This window comes from Cnephaeus nilssonii (genome assembly GCF_951640355.1).
Source record: "Cnephaeus nilssonii genome assembly, chromosome: 17".
In the NCBI taxonomy this organism is placed as follows: Eukaryota; Metazoa; Chordata; class Mammalia; order Chiroptera; family Vespertilionidae; genus Cnephaeus; species Cnephaeus nilssonii.
Window position 1 is genome coordinate 24,703,492 of NC_137088.1, and position 18,385 is coordinate 24,721,876.

General features: G+C 34.6%; 1 protein-coding gene across 3 annotated transcripts in view; it reads right to left on the reverse strand.

The window, feature by feature from the left end:
- CAPN7 (calpain 7) overlaps positions 1–18,385 on the reverse strand; it is a 44,513-nt gene that overhangs the window by 17,144 nt on the left and 8,984 nt on the right. For 2 of the 3 annotated variants that reach the window (XR_013814879.1, XM_079795424.1), the window contains exons 3-16: positions 18,190–18,347; positions 17,235–17,302; positions 14,903–15,103; positions 13,000–13,086; positions 11,598–11,724; positions 10,268–10,353; positions 8,154–8,247; positions 7,415–7,561; positions 5,659–5,765; positions 4,678–4,798; positions 2,357–2,501; positions 2,119–2,218; positions 1,739–1,874; positions 870–945 (exon numbers count right to left, since the gene is read on the reverse strand). Coding sequence is in view for 2 of the 3 variants with exons in the window: in XM_079795424.1 (XP_079651550.1) it covers positions 870–945; positions 1,739–1,874; positions 2,119–2,218; positions 2,357–2,501; positions 4,678–4,798; positions 5,659–5,765; positions 7,415–7,561; positions 8,154–8,247; positions 10,268–10,353; positions 11,598–11,724; positions 13,000–13,086; positions 14,903–15,103; positions 17,235–17,302; positions 18,190–18,347 (1,653 nt within the window). In the remaining variant the exon portion in view is untranslated. The remainder of the gene's footprint in view (positions 1–869; positions 946–1,738; positions 1,875–2,118; positions 2,219–2,356; positions 2,502–4,677; positions 4,799–5,658; positions 5,766–7,414; positions 7,562–8,153; positions 8,248–10,267; positions 10,354–11,597; positions 11,725–12,999; positions 13,087–14,902; positions 15,104–17,234; positions 17,303–18,189; positions 18,348–18,385) is intronic. The other variant, XM_079795425.1, reaches the window with a different exon arrangement.

An 18,385-nucleotide genomic window follows, 5' to 3' on the forward strand; every position in this document is an offset into this window, starting at 1 on the left:
ACTCAACTTCTGATCCCATCTTCCCAACACTGCCCGTTTCTTTGTGCAGCCTTCTTGAAAGAACTGTCAACAACTGCCTCTTACTTCACAGTCTTTTCTCAAATCACACTACTTCTCCTCCAAGTCTGTTCCTGTCAAGATCAACAACGAGTGCCATGATGCCAATTCCAATGTCTCTTCTCTAATCTTGCTTGACCTCTCAAATAATAATTGATGTAGTGGCCACTCTTTCCCTCATGAAATACTTTCTTCCCTTGTATTATATGAAACCTTTCTATTTTATCAGGTACTCTGTTCAAATCCTTTTGTGGTAACTTTGCCTCTGCTTACTCTTAGGATGACAGAATTCAAGGGTCAGGTCCTGGATGTTCATCCCTGTACCTACAACCCTCTCCACAGATGATTTTATACAGTGCTATCTTCAAATGCCATCTATATGACTGTGCAACAAGGGCATGATGTGTTCAGGAGTAGCCATACCTCAATGAGGGTACTGTGAAAAGAAGGATGCATGAGATAAAGGGTGACAGGAAGGTTAAGGCCAGAATTATACACCAGGATAAAGAGCTCGGATTTTATCCAAGAGTCCATGGAAAACCACAGAATTTTTTATCAGACAAAAAAGATATTAAGTTTTAGAAATAAAACTCTCACAGCAATGTGAACTCCCAAATTTCTGAGGACTCTATTAAAAACAAATAAAAACAAAACACATGTAGCATAAATAACTATCCATCTATTTGAGTGGTTTCTATTAGTCTATCAGCATAATTTTTTTTGTACATTACCTCCATAAAATATAATTTTCTACTTAATCATATAAATAAAAATTTGTTTGTTTGAATGTTTGCCTGGATAACTAAACATACCTGGATAATACACTTTTTTCCCATCAGTCTTGTATACAACCATTGTGATAAATTCTCGATTATTTGCAAAATCATCCTAAAAGCACAAAGAATCCAATATGATTAAAGAAATGGGCTCAAATGCTCTTAAGTGGAAAAAAACACCCCTCTAATTTTAAAAGCATTTATTTCAGCTATTTTGTGCGATTAAAATAATTATTTTTCTGGATTAAATTGTCATTCCAATAGACTGACCATATTGTATGAAAAAATATATTAAAAAAGACTCTAAAGCTATTAAAATATGGTTACCCTTTACAGAATCAGGCCTAATGACTCAAAATTTCCAACTCCCCCTATAACATATTTTAATTTAATATTTTAAAGGCCTAAAGCATATATAATCAACATGAAAATCTTCACTAAAAGCATAAACTCCCTCATGTTTTTCTTCAGAGATGATTTTTTAAAAGATACATTTTTATTGATTTCAGAGAGGAAGGGAGAGGGAGAGAGAGAAACATCAATGATGAGAGAGAACCACTGATGAGCTGCCTCCTGCACACCCCGGGGATCGAGTTGCAACCCGGGCATGTGCCCTTGACTGGAATCAAACCTGGGACCTTTCAGTTCGCAGGCTGACGCTCTATCCACTGAGCCAAACGAGCTAGGGCTCTTCAGAGATGATTTTTGAATAAAACTTCTAAGAGTGTGATTACAAATGATAAATTTCCTTAGAGGAAAATATTCGTTTATATAAGAAAATACCATTTTCAAGCCACCCATATAAATAAAACAGGCTGATGATTAAATTACATATTTTGTTCACAATGGTCTAATTATTTTTAAAGGAGTTTCTATATGGAATAGCACAAGAAGGGTATCAGTACCTTGTCTGTTATGTGTCTACTAAGCAAAACCCAAACTGCAGCGCCCCCTTGTGGACACTGCACCTCCAATTTGTACTGGGGATTGTTGGCCAGGCTATAGGCATCTTTCACAGGTCCTTGCTTAGCATCCCAAGTACTAAAAGATCAAGTCAACAAAGAAGGAAATAATGAAGTGATGTGTTTCAGATATAATTAAGTTACCAGGTTTAGTTTTTACAGTTTTTGGCATGACTAAGAAGCATATAAAGAAAATAACTATTAGATGATAGTCATATGTGGGAATGACAAGAGAGAATACTAGTCTTCCTAAATTAATTTTATTTTAAATAAAAAAAGTAAAGACTACTTAAAGCATATTCTGAAATATGCAAGGAAGTTACCTGTGAATACATGTTGATTCTTTAAAAAGACCTGGATTCCAACTCAAATAAATCACATCATAATATTGGCAGAGATCATCCCACGAGATCCAAAATATTCCTAAAAATTAGATATCTTTATTAATCTAAAAATATCTTAATGATAAATGACTTGTCAGTTAAACACATTTCACATCATTAAAGCATGTTATTTATTTAAAGATCAAATACTATTAAAATTACAAAAAGATGTATTTACCATTGTCTATTTTTTGAGCTGTTCTAGGATCAAAGTTTAAATATTTTTGCAACTCCGGGGTCCAGTTTTTTACATCATTTTCACTATATCGCCCTTTCCAACGTAAATGACTCCAAGGATTTTTCAACTGGATAAATCGCAGCCCCTATTAAAAAGAAAACAAAACAAAACCAGGAGATAACATGAAGTTACAAAACAGTTTTTACCATATTTTCATAAGTTGTATCATTCTCTACAGGAGGATGCATTTTGAATACGTACCAATTTTCTTCAAATAAATTTGAAATTAATATTCTTTAACACTTTCACATGTCACACATCTGATCAAGAACTGCAAATGGCTACCTATCCCTAGAGCTATGCAGTTCATATGGTAGTGACTACTTAAAATGAAATTAAATAGAATTTAAAAATCAGTTCCTTAGTCACACTAGCCACATTTTAAGTATTCAAGGACCACATGTAGCTAGTAGCTAATGAATGGCACAGCACAGAGGACATTTTCATTGCAGGCAGTGCTATTGGGCAGTGCTGCCTTAGAGCATCAAGTATTTCCTGTTCTTTCAGAGCCTACTCTACGGTGGCCCCACTATTTTCATACCCAACATCTCTGTCTAGTCTAGTCTTTCCTCTCAGAATCCCATAAGTAATTCTTATTCAATTTCTCCTCTAAAGGCTTTGTTCATGTTGTTTCCATTTCCTGGAAGGCCCTCTCTGATCCCTTAGAACTACCTTTCCTTTCAGATCCTTTTTAGCTTCTTCCTCTACTGATTGTCTGTGAAGACTGAAGCAGTGAAGAGTGAAGAAACCTGTCACCAGGCCACAGCTTACTCCATCTACACATGTTCTAGAGTCTCAATCTTTACAGAGTAACTGCCATGTAGAATTGATACTGTGTGATTTTTAACTTAAAAGCCTGTTATTTGAAATTCTTTTTACTGGCAATCAGGAATTTTGATATGCTTTATTTTCAAGTCAGACCAGAGGTACCTATTATTCTCATAAACATGTTATTTGTCTAGTTTCCTTTGATCATTCAGAACAAATAGTCTTATTATTCAAAGATTATATCTTATTATATCTCAGAAATTTTTCTCAAACTCAAGCTTACTTTCATATTGCCTGTTTCATTATCTAAAATTTAAATCTTGTGCCACTACCTCAATATTGGTCACCTATTATACCTACCTCAAAAAATGTTCTAACAATAATATATATATAAATAGCGACTTTTATTCCCAATATTTTGCTTGTGTTTGAATGTAATTTGCCATAAACAAACCTCTCAGTTTATTCAATTCACATAAACTCTTATATTTTTTTCTTCAAGTAGTCAATTTTTATGTTACGTTTAAAGGAAGACAATTCTACAAAGACTAGCTGATTTAGAAAGCCTTGACACTATAAATTTTTTAATGTTGCAGCCTTCATAATTAATGTAATTCCATATGCCACTAAGAAAATCAGCCTTATTATACACATTGCTGATTGATCACTAATTCTTTCTATAAATTTAAGCAGGGGAAATTGAAAGACACTGTTAGTTAAACCTCCCAGTGACTAGACAGCTTAGGTACCATGTCATTAAGGGGAAAAAAAAATCCTTCCTTAAATATCTTGGTATTTTCTAATCTATAGGACAGATCAATTTTTCAGTTAAAAATAATCAATAATCTGAAAAGTAATGAAGTCAACCATTCCAACACCTGAGCACAGAGAAAGCGTCTGAAAGGTCTGACAGCATACAAAGGCTTCCAAGAAGAGAAAGAAACACTTGCAAACCTACTGGCATGTTTCTTAATCATAGGTATCTTATTTTTGGTATCCATTCTCAAGTATTTACCGAATGTCTACTATGCTCTAGAACAGCGGTAGCCAGATGGTGACCTCATGGACCACCAGTTGGCGACCTCTGCTCCAAAGGTTTCCTTAAACCAGTGGTTGCCAACCTTTCGGACTTCACGTACCACCGGTTGGCGACCGCTGCTCTAGAGTCTAACACTGTGATTGACCCCAACACCAATGTGCTGCCCAAAACCTTGGGGGCGTGTATTCACCTCAACTCTTCTACTTGCATGGAAAAGAGAAAGAGGCATACAGCATTTCTATTGTCAATATTTATGCTGTCACTGTCATTACATTTCCCATCTTTTTATTTTATAATTCCCAATGACAGATCACGTTGTTTAATGTAACAGGTGAAATGCTTTTAAAACTTTGCCTAAACCTCGATTTGTCAGTATTCTAAAGTCCAATATATTATTTGGGATCCTTGTAATGTCTTATTAACAAGAAAACCAGAAAAATATTTAAGGTAAAACCTTGAACTCTCTAATATCCAAAACAGCGTATGCATGTGTGGGAACCAGACCCCACTTTTCTCCTTCAGCTTCAGTCATCATTCCAGTTGATGCAGTGATGAGGACATCCCCTTTGTGAAACCTGGAATCACCCCAATAGACAGATTAAAGGAAAAACATTTTAATCTCAGATCACACCACCTTTCCTTTTGTCTAATGGTTCACATGAAAATGTCCACAAATTTAAAATCTTTTAAAAAATAAGCTAATCCCAACACCCCCTGAAGGACTTTAACAAGAATTACATTTCCATTTCACAGCCTATGAGATAAATTATCACATCTCCCACCCCACCCAGTTTTAGACAACTTAATTCTCAGGTAGAAAGCTATCAATGAAGGAAAGAAACAAATGCTAACTTTTCAAATGATTTACAAATAAAAATGAAGACATGAAATGCCAAATGCACTTCCTCTAAAGTAATATTCATTATCAAATCACTGAGTTTTAGTTTCACTAATGAATGTGTATTATTTATAGGTAATTTTCCAGTCCCTATGTTACCAATGCTTTTTGAAGTAAAGGGGGCTGTATCTATGCGCTGCCCTAGATGCTATGAAATGAACTAAAGAACAACAGCCACTCCCTCCCCTATATATCACTTAAGGCTTAAGTTATCTTCCTCTTTATGTTCTCAGACTTCTCTTTTCCCACCTTCCCTCAAATTGGTAAGTACTAAGAAAGTAAAAAATTTTCCCATATTAGATATTCCAAATTCAAATGTTTTAGATTATCTATAACCTGGGTTAACTGTCTATCCATCAGTGAGGATAATTGAGGGCTGGTTGTAGCCAGTACATAAATTAAGTAATTTAAAAACACAATTTCCCTAATAATGGAAAATAGCAGTCTCTGTAATATCTATTCTAAATAAGGTATAAAGTTTCAAAACAACCTCTTTTACTATGAAAAAAAAAAAGAGAGAGAGAGGAAAATGTTTACCTTTGATAAAGCATTCGGAAAGAATTATCCTTACTGAAAGTCTGGCTATCTGAATGCATAGCAATCCTTTCTGGTATCCACCCAGTCAGTGCATGAAGATCAATATTCTGCAACATTAAACACTTTTCAGGACTGTCAACCTCTTTTTCAAGCTCTAATTACATCCCCAGGGTAGTTGTTAAATCTCACTAATTTGATATAATGATTTTGACAGAAATAAACCAGAAGTTAATAAGTTTTTTTCTATCAGTAATAAACTTCTTGTAACTCATATTCCTATCTAGATTTAAGCACAAGCTTACAATCTTTTTCCTAAAATCTTTACTGCTTTCCCTGAATAAATATGAAAACCCAAAACACATAACAGAAAGAAACTGCTTTAATAATAATGATGATAGTCAATTACCATTTAGTGAGTTTTTACAACAGCATAGTTACTTTTTTAATGTTTTACATATATTCTCATTCTCTAAGTTGCATTGGGTAGGTTAACGGGCAATGAATTAGATAAACTAAGAATATTTGAAGGATAGGGCAATTGAGCATGTAGGTGGGGAAAAAATTTTAATATCCTATTGCATTTACCTATGACCTATGCATTCTTTGACTAGCATTATAAGCACCAGAAGAATGGAGGAGGGTGGGTACTAAGGAAACAAAATTATCCAGATACCATGATGAGTGATATGTACATATTTTATCATTTAATCTATATAACTCTGAGAGTTGGGCATTTATTCTAGTGGGAAAGAGGCTAAGAAGGATTAAATACATTTTCTAAGCCTATGGTTAGTGTTATAGTTGAAAATCATGCTCATCTAACTTCCGGTGTAAGCCCAGTAATTTACTTCATACAACTAAAGGACATTGGTACATACCTCGATTTTACAGGTTAAGGTTGGGAAAAATTAACAAACAAAAAGTCCTTGAATCTGAGTTTACAAATCACAAAAATATACAGAACCATGACAATATGACACACTCCTTTGATCTGAAGAGGCTTTTTGGAAATGTACACTATATTTAATTGCTCCTAGATTCCAACATAATAGTAGACACCTACATTTTAGGCTTTCTTGAATACTGAATCTATTCAGCAGTCCCTTGAATAATATTTTATTATACTGTTGATGAGATGCTGTAGGAACTTAATTCTCGTTTATATAAATTAGACTACAGGCAGTCCTCGGGTTACGTCGAACTCGAAGTACGTCGTTTTGTGGTTACATCGGTTACATCGCCATCTCCCATTTATTTATAAAAAAAAAGTTCCATCATTTCGACATATGTACATATGTGCTTTATGTTTTTTATTATTTATTTACCACAAGTAAGGTCAGGAATTGTTATCTTTCTTTTAAATTTTTTTTACTGTTTCATTACTGCTGTGTAATGTGCTCCATGTGAGTGACGTAGGTGCTTATGTAGGTGGGTTCCGACTTAACAGCAAAAAAACGCCGTAGAAATGGATCTCCAACGTAACCCGAGGACCTACTGTCTAGTAAAATTGGTATTGTTATATGTAATTTTGCTTAAAGTTGCGGAACCTATGGAAGACATTAAGTGAGGACTTAGTGTACAATGTGTTAACCTTATAAAAGAAAACAGATAATCCCATAATAAAGTGACTGATCAATATGATTCAGAGGTTATCTGTTTTCATGTCCTTTAAACAAAATAGCATTTATAATCATTCAAATTTAAAATAGTCATATTAGATAATGTAAGTCTGTATTTGGATTATCGTCTTACTTACTGAATTGGATCCTGGGAAATCATAGCCTCCCATGACTTTCATATATGCTTTTTCAATGAGAGAAACCCATAATTCACTTTTGTTGTTAGAATAAGAACAGAGCAATTCTCCCTTATGATCAACAGGTAATTGGTCATCAATTATCACCTGGGGAAAGATAACAGTACTTTCCTTAGTTGGTATAAAATACTTTAAAAAAAAAAGAAGCATCTTTCATACTGATAAAGTAAAAAGCATGGTATACCTATTATTAAGGTAGTGACAGTTTCCTATTTCTAGAATCTCATCAATTTAAAAATGTTATATAATGTTTTAATTCAAGTTCACACTAATCTCCGTTAAAAATAACCTTTAGCTAATTAGATGCTAAATACTATGAATCTACCATCAAAATTATTAGGGATTCTAGAAATGTACACTGTATCTAAAATAATTATTTTTTGGAATTTCCTATAAATTTTCCCAAAACCATTACAAAAAAACTTTATTCTTGTCACGATTTCTATTTTTTTAAAATTATTAACATTTGTTACTGATAGCAGTATGCATATCACAGATTCAAAATCAATGAAATGTTAAAATGCTTACATATTTTTAAAATGTTTATACAAGTAACATTTCTTAATGATCCTGAGGCAGGGAAGGGGGAAGGAGGGAGGGAGGGGGAGAGGGGAGGGAAGGGAAGGGAGGGAAAGGGAAGGGAAGGGAAGAGACTGGGGTGGACAGAGACATTATTCACCTTTCTTGGGACACCATTGAGGTGAAGTTTTACCATATACTTTCCACATGGATTGTACTCTGGCTCACCATCCTTATTCTGAGGGTAAATTATGCTTTTGTAAAGAAAATAAATATTGAAATACCAATATTAATATTCAATGTAACTACTATGCAGAATATTATAGACATGTGCTATTGTCTTGGCAATTTGATAAAAATAAACATGAGAATATTTTTCTATAGTAGGCCTAGAAAAAAATTTCACCCTAATCAAAGTGCTTTTTTAAATGTAAATAAATGAATAAAGTACATTATGAGATCACACAGCAGGGCATAAATTTCACAATATTCATGAAAATGCTCAGTGTTAAATTATATACTCAAATAAATTTTCTATTAAGTGGACATATTTTAAGCCAAATAAAATAATCTACTATTGACCCCAAAAGTAAAGAAGAGCATTTCAATTAACCACAACTAAGGCAACAAACTACAACTCTGACAGAGATAAAATTATAACACTGATAAAAGTTACACAAAATTATCCAGTAAGATACTTGTAAAAACAATCAGTATCAATTTTCTTTCACACATTGTTTACATGTATGATGTTTATCCAAGATGGCAAATAGCTTGAAACTAAGGTCTGTGTCTAATTTACCTTTATACTTTTAGGATTTAACACACAAAAACCACTCAGGAAAAGTTGTACTGAAAAAATTATGAAGCTTAATTTTTATAATAAATAATTTTAAGCTAATAAAACTTTAAAAAATAAAAACCTCCCACACAATTTCAGTAACATTTCTGAACATTCTAAAGCAGTTCCAGTCAAAAGAAATGTTATTTCATATTACATATATTTTATATTAAATGTTAAAGAGTAATTTTAATATATTTCACTTAACCCAACATCTCCAAAATATTTTAAAATATAAAAATTTGAAATATTTTGCCTATTTCATATACTTTTGTGTGCTAAGTTTTCAAAATCTGATGCATTTTACTGTACATTCACAGCCCATCTCAATTCAGACTAGCCATTTTAAGTATTCAATATCCACATGTGGCTAGTGGCTATCATACAGTACAATCCTATAAAATAAAAGCCTAACATGCTAAGTGTCCAATCATCCATTGAACCAATCAAAGTGTAATCTATATATATAAAAGCCTAAGTGACCGAAGACCAAACGACCAGCTGATTGGTCGCTATGACGCGCACTGACCACCAGGGGGCAGATGCTCAACACAGGAGCTGCCCCCTGGTGGTCAGCGTGCTCCCACAGTGGGAGTGCTGCTTAGCTGACAGATGGGCACCAGAGGCAGGGCTCAGGACTGGTGAGTGCCTCTGGGCTGCGCGAGCCTCTCTCAATCGGGGACTTACTGGGCATGAGCTCACGGCAGGTGCAGTGGGGCCAGGATGAGCAGGAGCGTCAGGCAGCATTGGACTGCTGGTTTCAGCCCGATCCCCACAGGCCATGCTGAGGGACCCCACTGGTGCACGAATCCATGCACTGGGCCTCTAGTATGCGAATGATATGCTATGGCTGCTCAACCGCTTGCTATGATGTGTACTGACCACCAGGGGGCAGACAGTCGACTGGTCAACCAGTCACTATGATGTGCATTGACCACTAAGGGACAGATGATCCAACTGGTAGGTTAGCTTGCTGCTGGGGTCTGGCTGATCGGGACTGAGCAAGATGAGACGGGCAGGACATGCCCTAGAGCCCTCCCACGGACCCTCCCCAGCTGGCCAACCTCCCGCTTCCCTCCCTGGCCCCAATCGTGCACCAGTGGGGTCCCTCAGCCTGGCCTGTGCCCTCTTGCAATCCGGGCTGAAGGACCCGGATTGTGAGTGAAATTATAAACATGACTTAATTTTACTTTGACCAATTTCATTTATTTCAAGACATACTTATTCTTCATATATTAACTACATGCACATATATTCTTATACTGTTTTAGCAAATCTGTTCACATTCACAAATCATCTGCTTAACACATAAGGGCCATAATATTCTGAGTGATACACTCTCTTTACTTTCTAAGCCAAAAAGGTCTACATTTTAAATTTCTATTTAAGACAGTTACATGAAAAGGGCTAAAGAAACAAATAGAAATTTTTACCTGGTAATCAACTTCTTATTAAATCGTCTTTCGTAAGCTGCACTAATAGCCAGTGATGCGACAAAGGAACAATCTGATACTATTGTCTGTTAATAAGAATTTATCAGTATATTTCATTCATTCATGTATCAACATTTCCACAATATTTAAGCATTGCACCTAGCACCTGACTTTTTATACTAAATATCTTGACTACTGCTTGAGTAGGAAATAAATAGAAATGCCATACTGCCAATTCAAATTTTGTTCAAATAAATCCTTGAAAAACCAAATAAACTATTTCAATGAATTTAGAATAATTAAATATGGATGAAGGATTTCTTGCATAAATAAAGGCATACCCACTGTTTTTCCTTCTACAATGTTACTTTATTTTTAAATTGTATTGGGGTGACACCAGTTAATAAAATTATGTAAATTTTGGGGGTACAATTCTGTAATACATTACTTGTATACTATATTGTATGTTCAATACCCCAACCCAAGTCTCCCTCCATCACCATTTATACCCCCTTTACTCTCTCCAACTTTCCCCACTCCCTTTTCCCTCTGGTAATCACCATACTGTTGTCTATGTCTGTTGTGGTTTTTGTGTGTGTGTGTTTTCTTAACCCCTTTACCATTTTACCCAGTGAATCACACTTTTAATGACATAAAAATTGAAGGCATTTAAAAAGTTGGTTTATGACCTATAAAGATGAATCCTATATAATAAAAGGCTAATATGCAAATTGTCCCCTTGGGAGTTTCGACTGTTCGCTATGACGTGCGCTGACCACCAGAGGGCAGCGCAGAACCAAGGAAGGCCCCAGCTGGCAGCCAGAAGGCCCTGATTAGCCCTGATTGCCAGCCAGGCCTAGGGACCCTACCTATGCATGAATTTCATGCACCAGGCCTCAAGTATGTATATAAAAGATTCCTGAATCATAGTATTTCATAATCATTATTTTATACTAATGTGGAAGACACCTATGATTTCATTGCAAAACTTAAAGTTTGCAATAAAGCCATATTGTTGTTTCAACATTGAAGTGTTTTAAATAAGCCCAATTTCTATCTTTTCTATTTTCTTATCAATGGTGAAATTCATATTCTCAACTTTCTCAACTGCAAAGCATGTGACCATAAATAGGGTCTATATAAAACTGTGTCTGCTCAAAATAGTTATTCATACTTTTATTATCTCACTATGTCTAAAAGTGTGCAGAATAATTTTTTCAAATATACTCATGCCTCTGAATAGGTAATAAAAACTTAAGAAAAAAGTCAAATCTATATCCAAATTACTTTAAAATGCTAGCTTTCATTTAAAATTATACAACATATATACCTGTTTTATGCTGAAACTGGACACAGTATAAATCATTGTAGGATTGTTGCTGAGGTCTTCTGGGCGTACCCATTTGGAAAACATAGCTTTTTGTTTAGGTGATAATGGTAGCTTGCCCAATCTATCACTGAAGTAATAATAAAAATTAAAAAACAATAATAAAATTAATCTTAAACAATGATTCAAAACCAAAATTAAAATTTCCTAATTTTTTTTGTCTAGTGATCCTAGCAATATTTAGGTCATCCTAAAATAATTCTCTGGTTAAATCTGGCTCTTTACACTTAACCATGAATCCAATCAATCTGATCATCCACCCCTATTAAAACAAAACAACAAAACACAGATAACTGCAAACGGAAGAGCAACTTAAATGCATTTATGTTTACTTTAAAGATATGGTTATATTCAAGAAATTAAGTTTTGATAAAATGAAGCCACTAACAATATAATCTGATTCATTCAAAATGACCTACGAAGCTACAGATCTTTTGGCTCTTGACAAACTCTCTTCTGCAAGGCTAACAATGAGAGTATCTAATTACTGAATAATAACCATATGCCAGGCATTATGCTAAAGTACTCTACATACATTACTCATTGAATCCCCAAAACAATTTTACCTATAAATAAAAACTAAACATTTTGATGTATAATCTTTACATCATTTTCTATATATCTATAAATATATGAAAAAAATTGAATGTTGTATAGTTTTCTATCTTTTTACTAGATTGCAAGCATTTTCCTACATTTTTTAAGGACTTACTTTTTTTATGGGAACCCTAATACTTAATAGTTAATATAAAATGAATGTACCATTATTTAATCATTCCCATATTGTTAAATTTTGTTTCAATAAATTTTTGCTATGAGATGCTTTGATGAATGCTCTTATATAAACATCTTTAACGAAATTATTTCCTTAGGATGACCAGAAGCTGGGAGTCTTGAACCAAACAGTTATTTTAAAGGCTCTTGACATAAGCTACCACTATCCTAGAAGGCTATGCTAACACTTCCATAATTAACTCTTTTTTGAATTGTATCTTCTTAGTAAACAACAATATTGTAATTCTATTCCACTTTTCCATTCAGTTCTTTTAGACTTGCATTTTTGTTGTGATCAAACACCAATTGAACAAATATTTCCTGAGTACTTACTTTGTGCCAGGAACTGTGCTTGGCACTGAGTATAATGTTATGCAAAAGGAGACAAAAGAGTAACAGAGGTATTGCTGCGCTGCCTTATCTCCTTCCCATAACCACACTTCTCTTCCAATCAAATTTTTCAACTACAAATTTAAATTCAAAACTATAAATTTAATTAGACTTCAAAATATGGAACAAGTACTGAAAAAGTAAAATATTGGAAGTAAAAATTGCAATAGTGCTTACTTACCAGAAAGGCATTGGATAGGCAAAACGTTCTCTCAGGTCAATAGCCATGAAAGGAACATATTCTACACCATTTATTTTTGATGTTGTCCTAAAAAATACAAGAAAAAAAAAATCTAAAGCAAATGTTCAAATTACCAAATTTACTTAAACTCTTTAAAATGACAAGGTATGGTACCATAATAAAATTAAACCAACAATCTCATGTTGGACAAAACCAGTATCTTTATTTGGACAAATTTTTTACAAAATTGTTGAATACCAGAAAATAACTGATTTAATTCAATTCAGTAGAGTTACAACAAAAGAACAGTCTCACAACAAAACAACAGTCTCAATACAGGCCCAACCAGAAGTATTGAAAGTGTGACACCAGGGACAAAGTGAATTCTATCCTAAGTCCAAAGGGAGAAAACAATTGCTTAGTTATTTTGAGATTTAAAAAACATGACATTTATAACTATGAAGCTATGTTCTTCATATTTTCTGGGTATGAGAATATGGAGTGGATAAGTGTCATAGATAACAGCTATGGCCTCTTGAAAAGTTAAAGAAATGTGTTTTGTAGTAGCTTTGCATATTTTCTTGTTTTGTGTGTATTTATTTGTATACCAGTATATTTACTATTTCCTTCTTCTGTTTCTTTCCCTCATTTTATTTAGAAGTAATTGCAGGGTAACTTCACCACTTAGTCCCCAATATTCGGGGAGACTTCGACTGAATTTGAGGAACAGTTAATACAGTAAGCGATGTATACTATGACTGTGTATATACTTTTTCTGAGAGGATGAGAACTTTTCACTTGTATGAAGGATAGCTGCATTTGTTAGTATGGAACGTCAAATGTGCACAGAAAAGAACTTTTGGATGCTGAGTAGCCCAAGTGTCGGACTGTTACTAATCTACCGTCTCTCAATTCCAAAATCACCCTTGTTCATTCTGCTCTGTGTTGTTTTGTTTCACATGCAATTTGCCAGGCAAAGAGAGCCAGATTAGTAGGATCAGAATTAAAATCCATAGCAAGAAAAGAAAGAAAAATACCCTCAGGTGGCTGCTACGTAAGAAGCCCTTTAGGCTCAATTTTAGGAAATTAAAAATGAGCAACTACATGATTTGCACTACTCTAAGTAGGATAGATCTCTTCCAGAGCCCAACTGAAGAACTGCCACACTGGCTCAAAGATTTATCCCATCTGGGCGGGCTCAGAATGCAACCAAGGAGTTCCACATCACTGTTGTTTTGCATTTTTAACCCTTTGCACTCGCTTGCTTTTTTCTCGATTCCTTTATTCTAATGCTAACCGTGTCGAGTCACACTCGACATCGCAGTGCAAAAGGTTAACACCCTTGAGGCTCTTCCACACACTAAGATGGCTTCCTAGTCCAGGGGTTGATAAACATTTTCTTTAAAGGGCCAAATAGAATATAGTTTTGGCTTTGCAATGAGGTCTGTCATATGTTGTTCTGTGTTTTTTTGTTGTTTTCTTTTTTAGATCCCTTTAAAGAAATGCAAAAACCATTCATAACTCAAGGCTTCCCTTTGCTGACTCCTGGCCTAGACTGCTATTTCAAGGTAACAACTTATTTTTCCCATTAAGGATCTGGTTACAAAGTTGCACAGATGATTGATTGGTCTGCCACAGATCTATTTTGCTCCCTAACCTCTAGTGCTCAATTTTGAAGAATACTAGGATTTTCAGGAAAACATACCTAGTAGAAATGCTAATACTAGAATATTTTAGAAAAATTTTAAGTATTTAAAGTTGTGACTACATGACAATGTAATATATAATTAATAGCATTATACACTATAAGATGTGAATATGACCCAACAAACCTAATGAGAATAAAACTATGTTGATTATGTTAACAAAATTGTTCATTACAATGAATCAAAAACTAATTTACCTGAGAACTTCTATTTCTTCTGCCGTATATCTCTGTCCTTGTGCATCGCATGCCTGTGGACTTATAAATTGCTGAGGTCTTTCAAGAAAGGGATTAGTTCCTAGTGGAAAATGTGCTCTTGTTGGAGGTGGCTTTGGTTTAATATTGGTTGACTTGATTTTGCATAATGGCTTTGTTAAAGGCTCACTCAATGCTTCTGCTCTATAACAGAGGTACAGAAACACTGTTTAGCTTTTTTCACATTTAAGCTTTCCAGAAAATAAAATTTACTTCAAGAACCAGTCAAGCATTCCTAATGTAAACCTAGTATATAAAATTCTTACAAACTAGTCAACTGTTCACTAATTAAGCTACTCCCAAAGGTATTTTTGCAAACAATATTCTATTAACATTAAGTGAGCATTTATATCAGATACTATGCAAGGGGGGATTCAAGAATGTATAAAACACAATCCCTGCTCTTAAGGTATTCATAGTTTTGTGGGGAAAGAAAACTACATCAAAAGTGACAGATGCTAACATGAAATACTGAGTAAATGCATGACAGAAGCTATTAACTTAATGAACTGGGAAGAGAGGGTGAATCAGAGAATGTTTTTTTCTGAATTGATGTTTGAGCTGCAGAGTCCACCTGGGGAGTGAGGAAGTATTTGGAGTAGAGAGAATAGCATATGCAAATGTGTGGGAGTATGAAACAGCATAGTGAGTTAAGGTAATTTCAAAAGAATGGATGCAACCCCTGTAAACAGTGCAAATGAGAAGCAGTGGGAGATGAAACTACTGGCAGGGATTGGATTACAGGTCTCACATGATATTCAAGGAAATTCTGACTTTGTCAAAGAACTAACAAGCTAAAAAAAACAGAAGTTCTTAATCTGAGGTCCATATATAGTTTCAGGAGTCTTGTGAAAACTCTGAAATTCATGCCAAAAAATTTATGTACATTTTTCTTAGAGAATGGATCCAATCCATAATTTTGAACAGATCCTCAAAGGAGTCCATGACTGACCCACCCCAGTGCACTTAGGGATACACTCAGAGAATACTGGATGGGTTAGCCACATAGGTAATAAAAGTCATCGATGATTCAGACTGGTGAAAGAAGTCAAAATGGAGAAGATAACTATATGTTAAGTGTCCATATCTTCAAGAATTTTAAAAAACAAACAAAACTAAACTAAAGGCTAGATGATGGTAATAAAATGGAGGGATGACTATTATACTTTGATAAAAAAAAGGACTGGAGTGGTACAGCTAGCTAGTCAAAGCCTCAAAAGGAGGTAATTTTATGAAATATAACTATAAAAGCAATTTCCAACCCTTTTCCTTTGTCTATAGTACTCTTCAAGAGGTAGAATTCTATTGTGCAAATCCATTTATTCTTTCAACAAATGCCTACTGAGCACATACTACAAGTCCAACACTCTGCTATATGCTCAGAGCATTAAACAAAGACAGACAAAATTCTCTGTACTCACAGAGCTTGCATTGAAGTGATGACTGTTGGAAGGGACACAGACATTAACATGACAAACTGGTAAATTTCATGTCTCAGAAAGTGTTAAGTGTTATGGAAAAGAATATTAGAATAGAGTATGCAGGATAAAAGTATTGAAGGAGATTCATTTTTATATTGGTTAGGGCAGGCCTTATTGAAAAGTTGACATTTGAGCAGAGTTGAAGGAATTACTGCATTATATAATTTAGGGTATGTGTATGGCTGTAAGCTGGCTCATTCTCAATTTCTTCATTTTTATTATTAGCTCTGGAAGGCTCTCTGGAAGTTCTCTTCTTTGGAAGTCTGATATTACACAACAGAAGGGAAGTCTTCTATTTCAAATACCATGATCATTTTTGTTTCATACATAGAAAAAGCTAAAGAAAACATTTGTTGATTAATGTTATTTTTTTTTTTAAATATATTTTTTATTGATTTTTTTACAGAGAGGAAGAGAGAGGGATAGAGAGTTAGAAACATCGATGAGAGAGATACATCGATCAGCTGCCTCCTGCACAACCCCCACTGGGGACGTGCCCACAACCAAGGTACATGCCCTTGACCGGAATCGAACCCGGGACCTTTCAGTCCGCAGGCCGACGCTCTATCCACTGAGCCAAACCGGTTTCGGCGATTAATGTTATTTTTAAAAATTAAAGCAGGAAACTAGGGAAATAAAAGCACTCAGAGGAAAAAAGTAGACTTCCTCTACATCTCAGGTAAAAGATGGAGATTTGTTATTATAAGCTCTAACACATTTAGATAAATCTGTCACATTTAAGTGATACAATACACTGCCACCCATGGATAAGAACTTAAGTGACCAAAACTCACCTATCTAGTGCCTGTCGAGCCAACTGTTTCAGTTTATTTTGCAGAGTTTTATCAGCAGTTTCATAGGACTTAAGAGAAAGAGAGATAGACATTCTGAAGCATAATTATTTTTTAATTTTCTTGATCCATGATATTTCTAAGCAAAAAAATTAACCATGCACATTACACTTCTTGAAATTATGAGAGAATAAACTAAGACATTTTATTTTCATTCTTAAAGTTTAAAATAGTGTTGAAAACTTGTCACTGAGGTAAGCTTTAAGGCCACTTAATGTGGACAGGTGGTAACTGGAACACAACTGTGTGACCTGGTACCATGGAAGGCAGGAACCTCAAGAGACCAGCACTTACCTACAGTCTCCGGTACCCACAGTGATCAGGCTAGATGGTTCTCCTGAGCAAAACACCCTAGACAAAAAGCCAGTGCTCTGAATAATACTGAGACCACTCTCTGCCACTTCACCTCATCTTCCTGTCAAATACAGTGCTCTTATGCACTAGATGCCCTTTAAAGCTCACATCCCACCCAGGGCTCCTCAGAGAGAAGTAAAAGCAACTCATCATATGGATTTTACATTGCAAATTAATAAAGCACTTCCAAACCACTACCTTCGTTTTTTAGTGTATGAAATTGAAAAAAAAGGGGGAGGGGCGTTTATTCTAAATTTGTGATGGTGAATTCTTCCTGTAATAATTTAGTTATATGTAGAGAGGTTAAAAAACTACCTGTAATTTAGAAAAAAATTCCTTAATGATTCAATCTTAATGCTGTTAAAACATTAAACAAGATGTTAGAATCCACTATTCATTTTTTACTCTCCATCTTTTGAGTAATTTAGTTACATTCATGACACATTTTTTTTTTTTCTTTAAGGAATTGTTAAATAAAACTCACTAGTAAAGGGAGAAATTTCTTAGCGTAATTCCACCAAATTTAACTTGTAGCTATACATACAGTTTTTAGACAGAGATCTACGGCTTCTGTATACAATTCTATAGCATCTTCAACATTTCCCTTTTCATCTTCGTCAAAAGCTTGTGTAACAAGGAAATGGGCACGCTCCAAGTCCAACTGATGTTTTGATTTCAAAGGATCAGCACTCTTTGACTGAACTAGGATAGGAAAAAAGCCACATAGAAGAAGTATTACC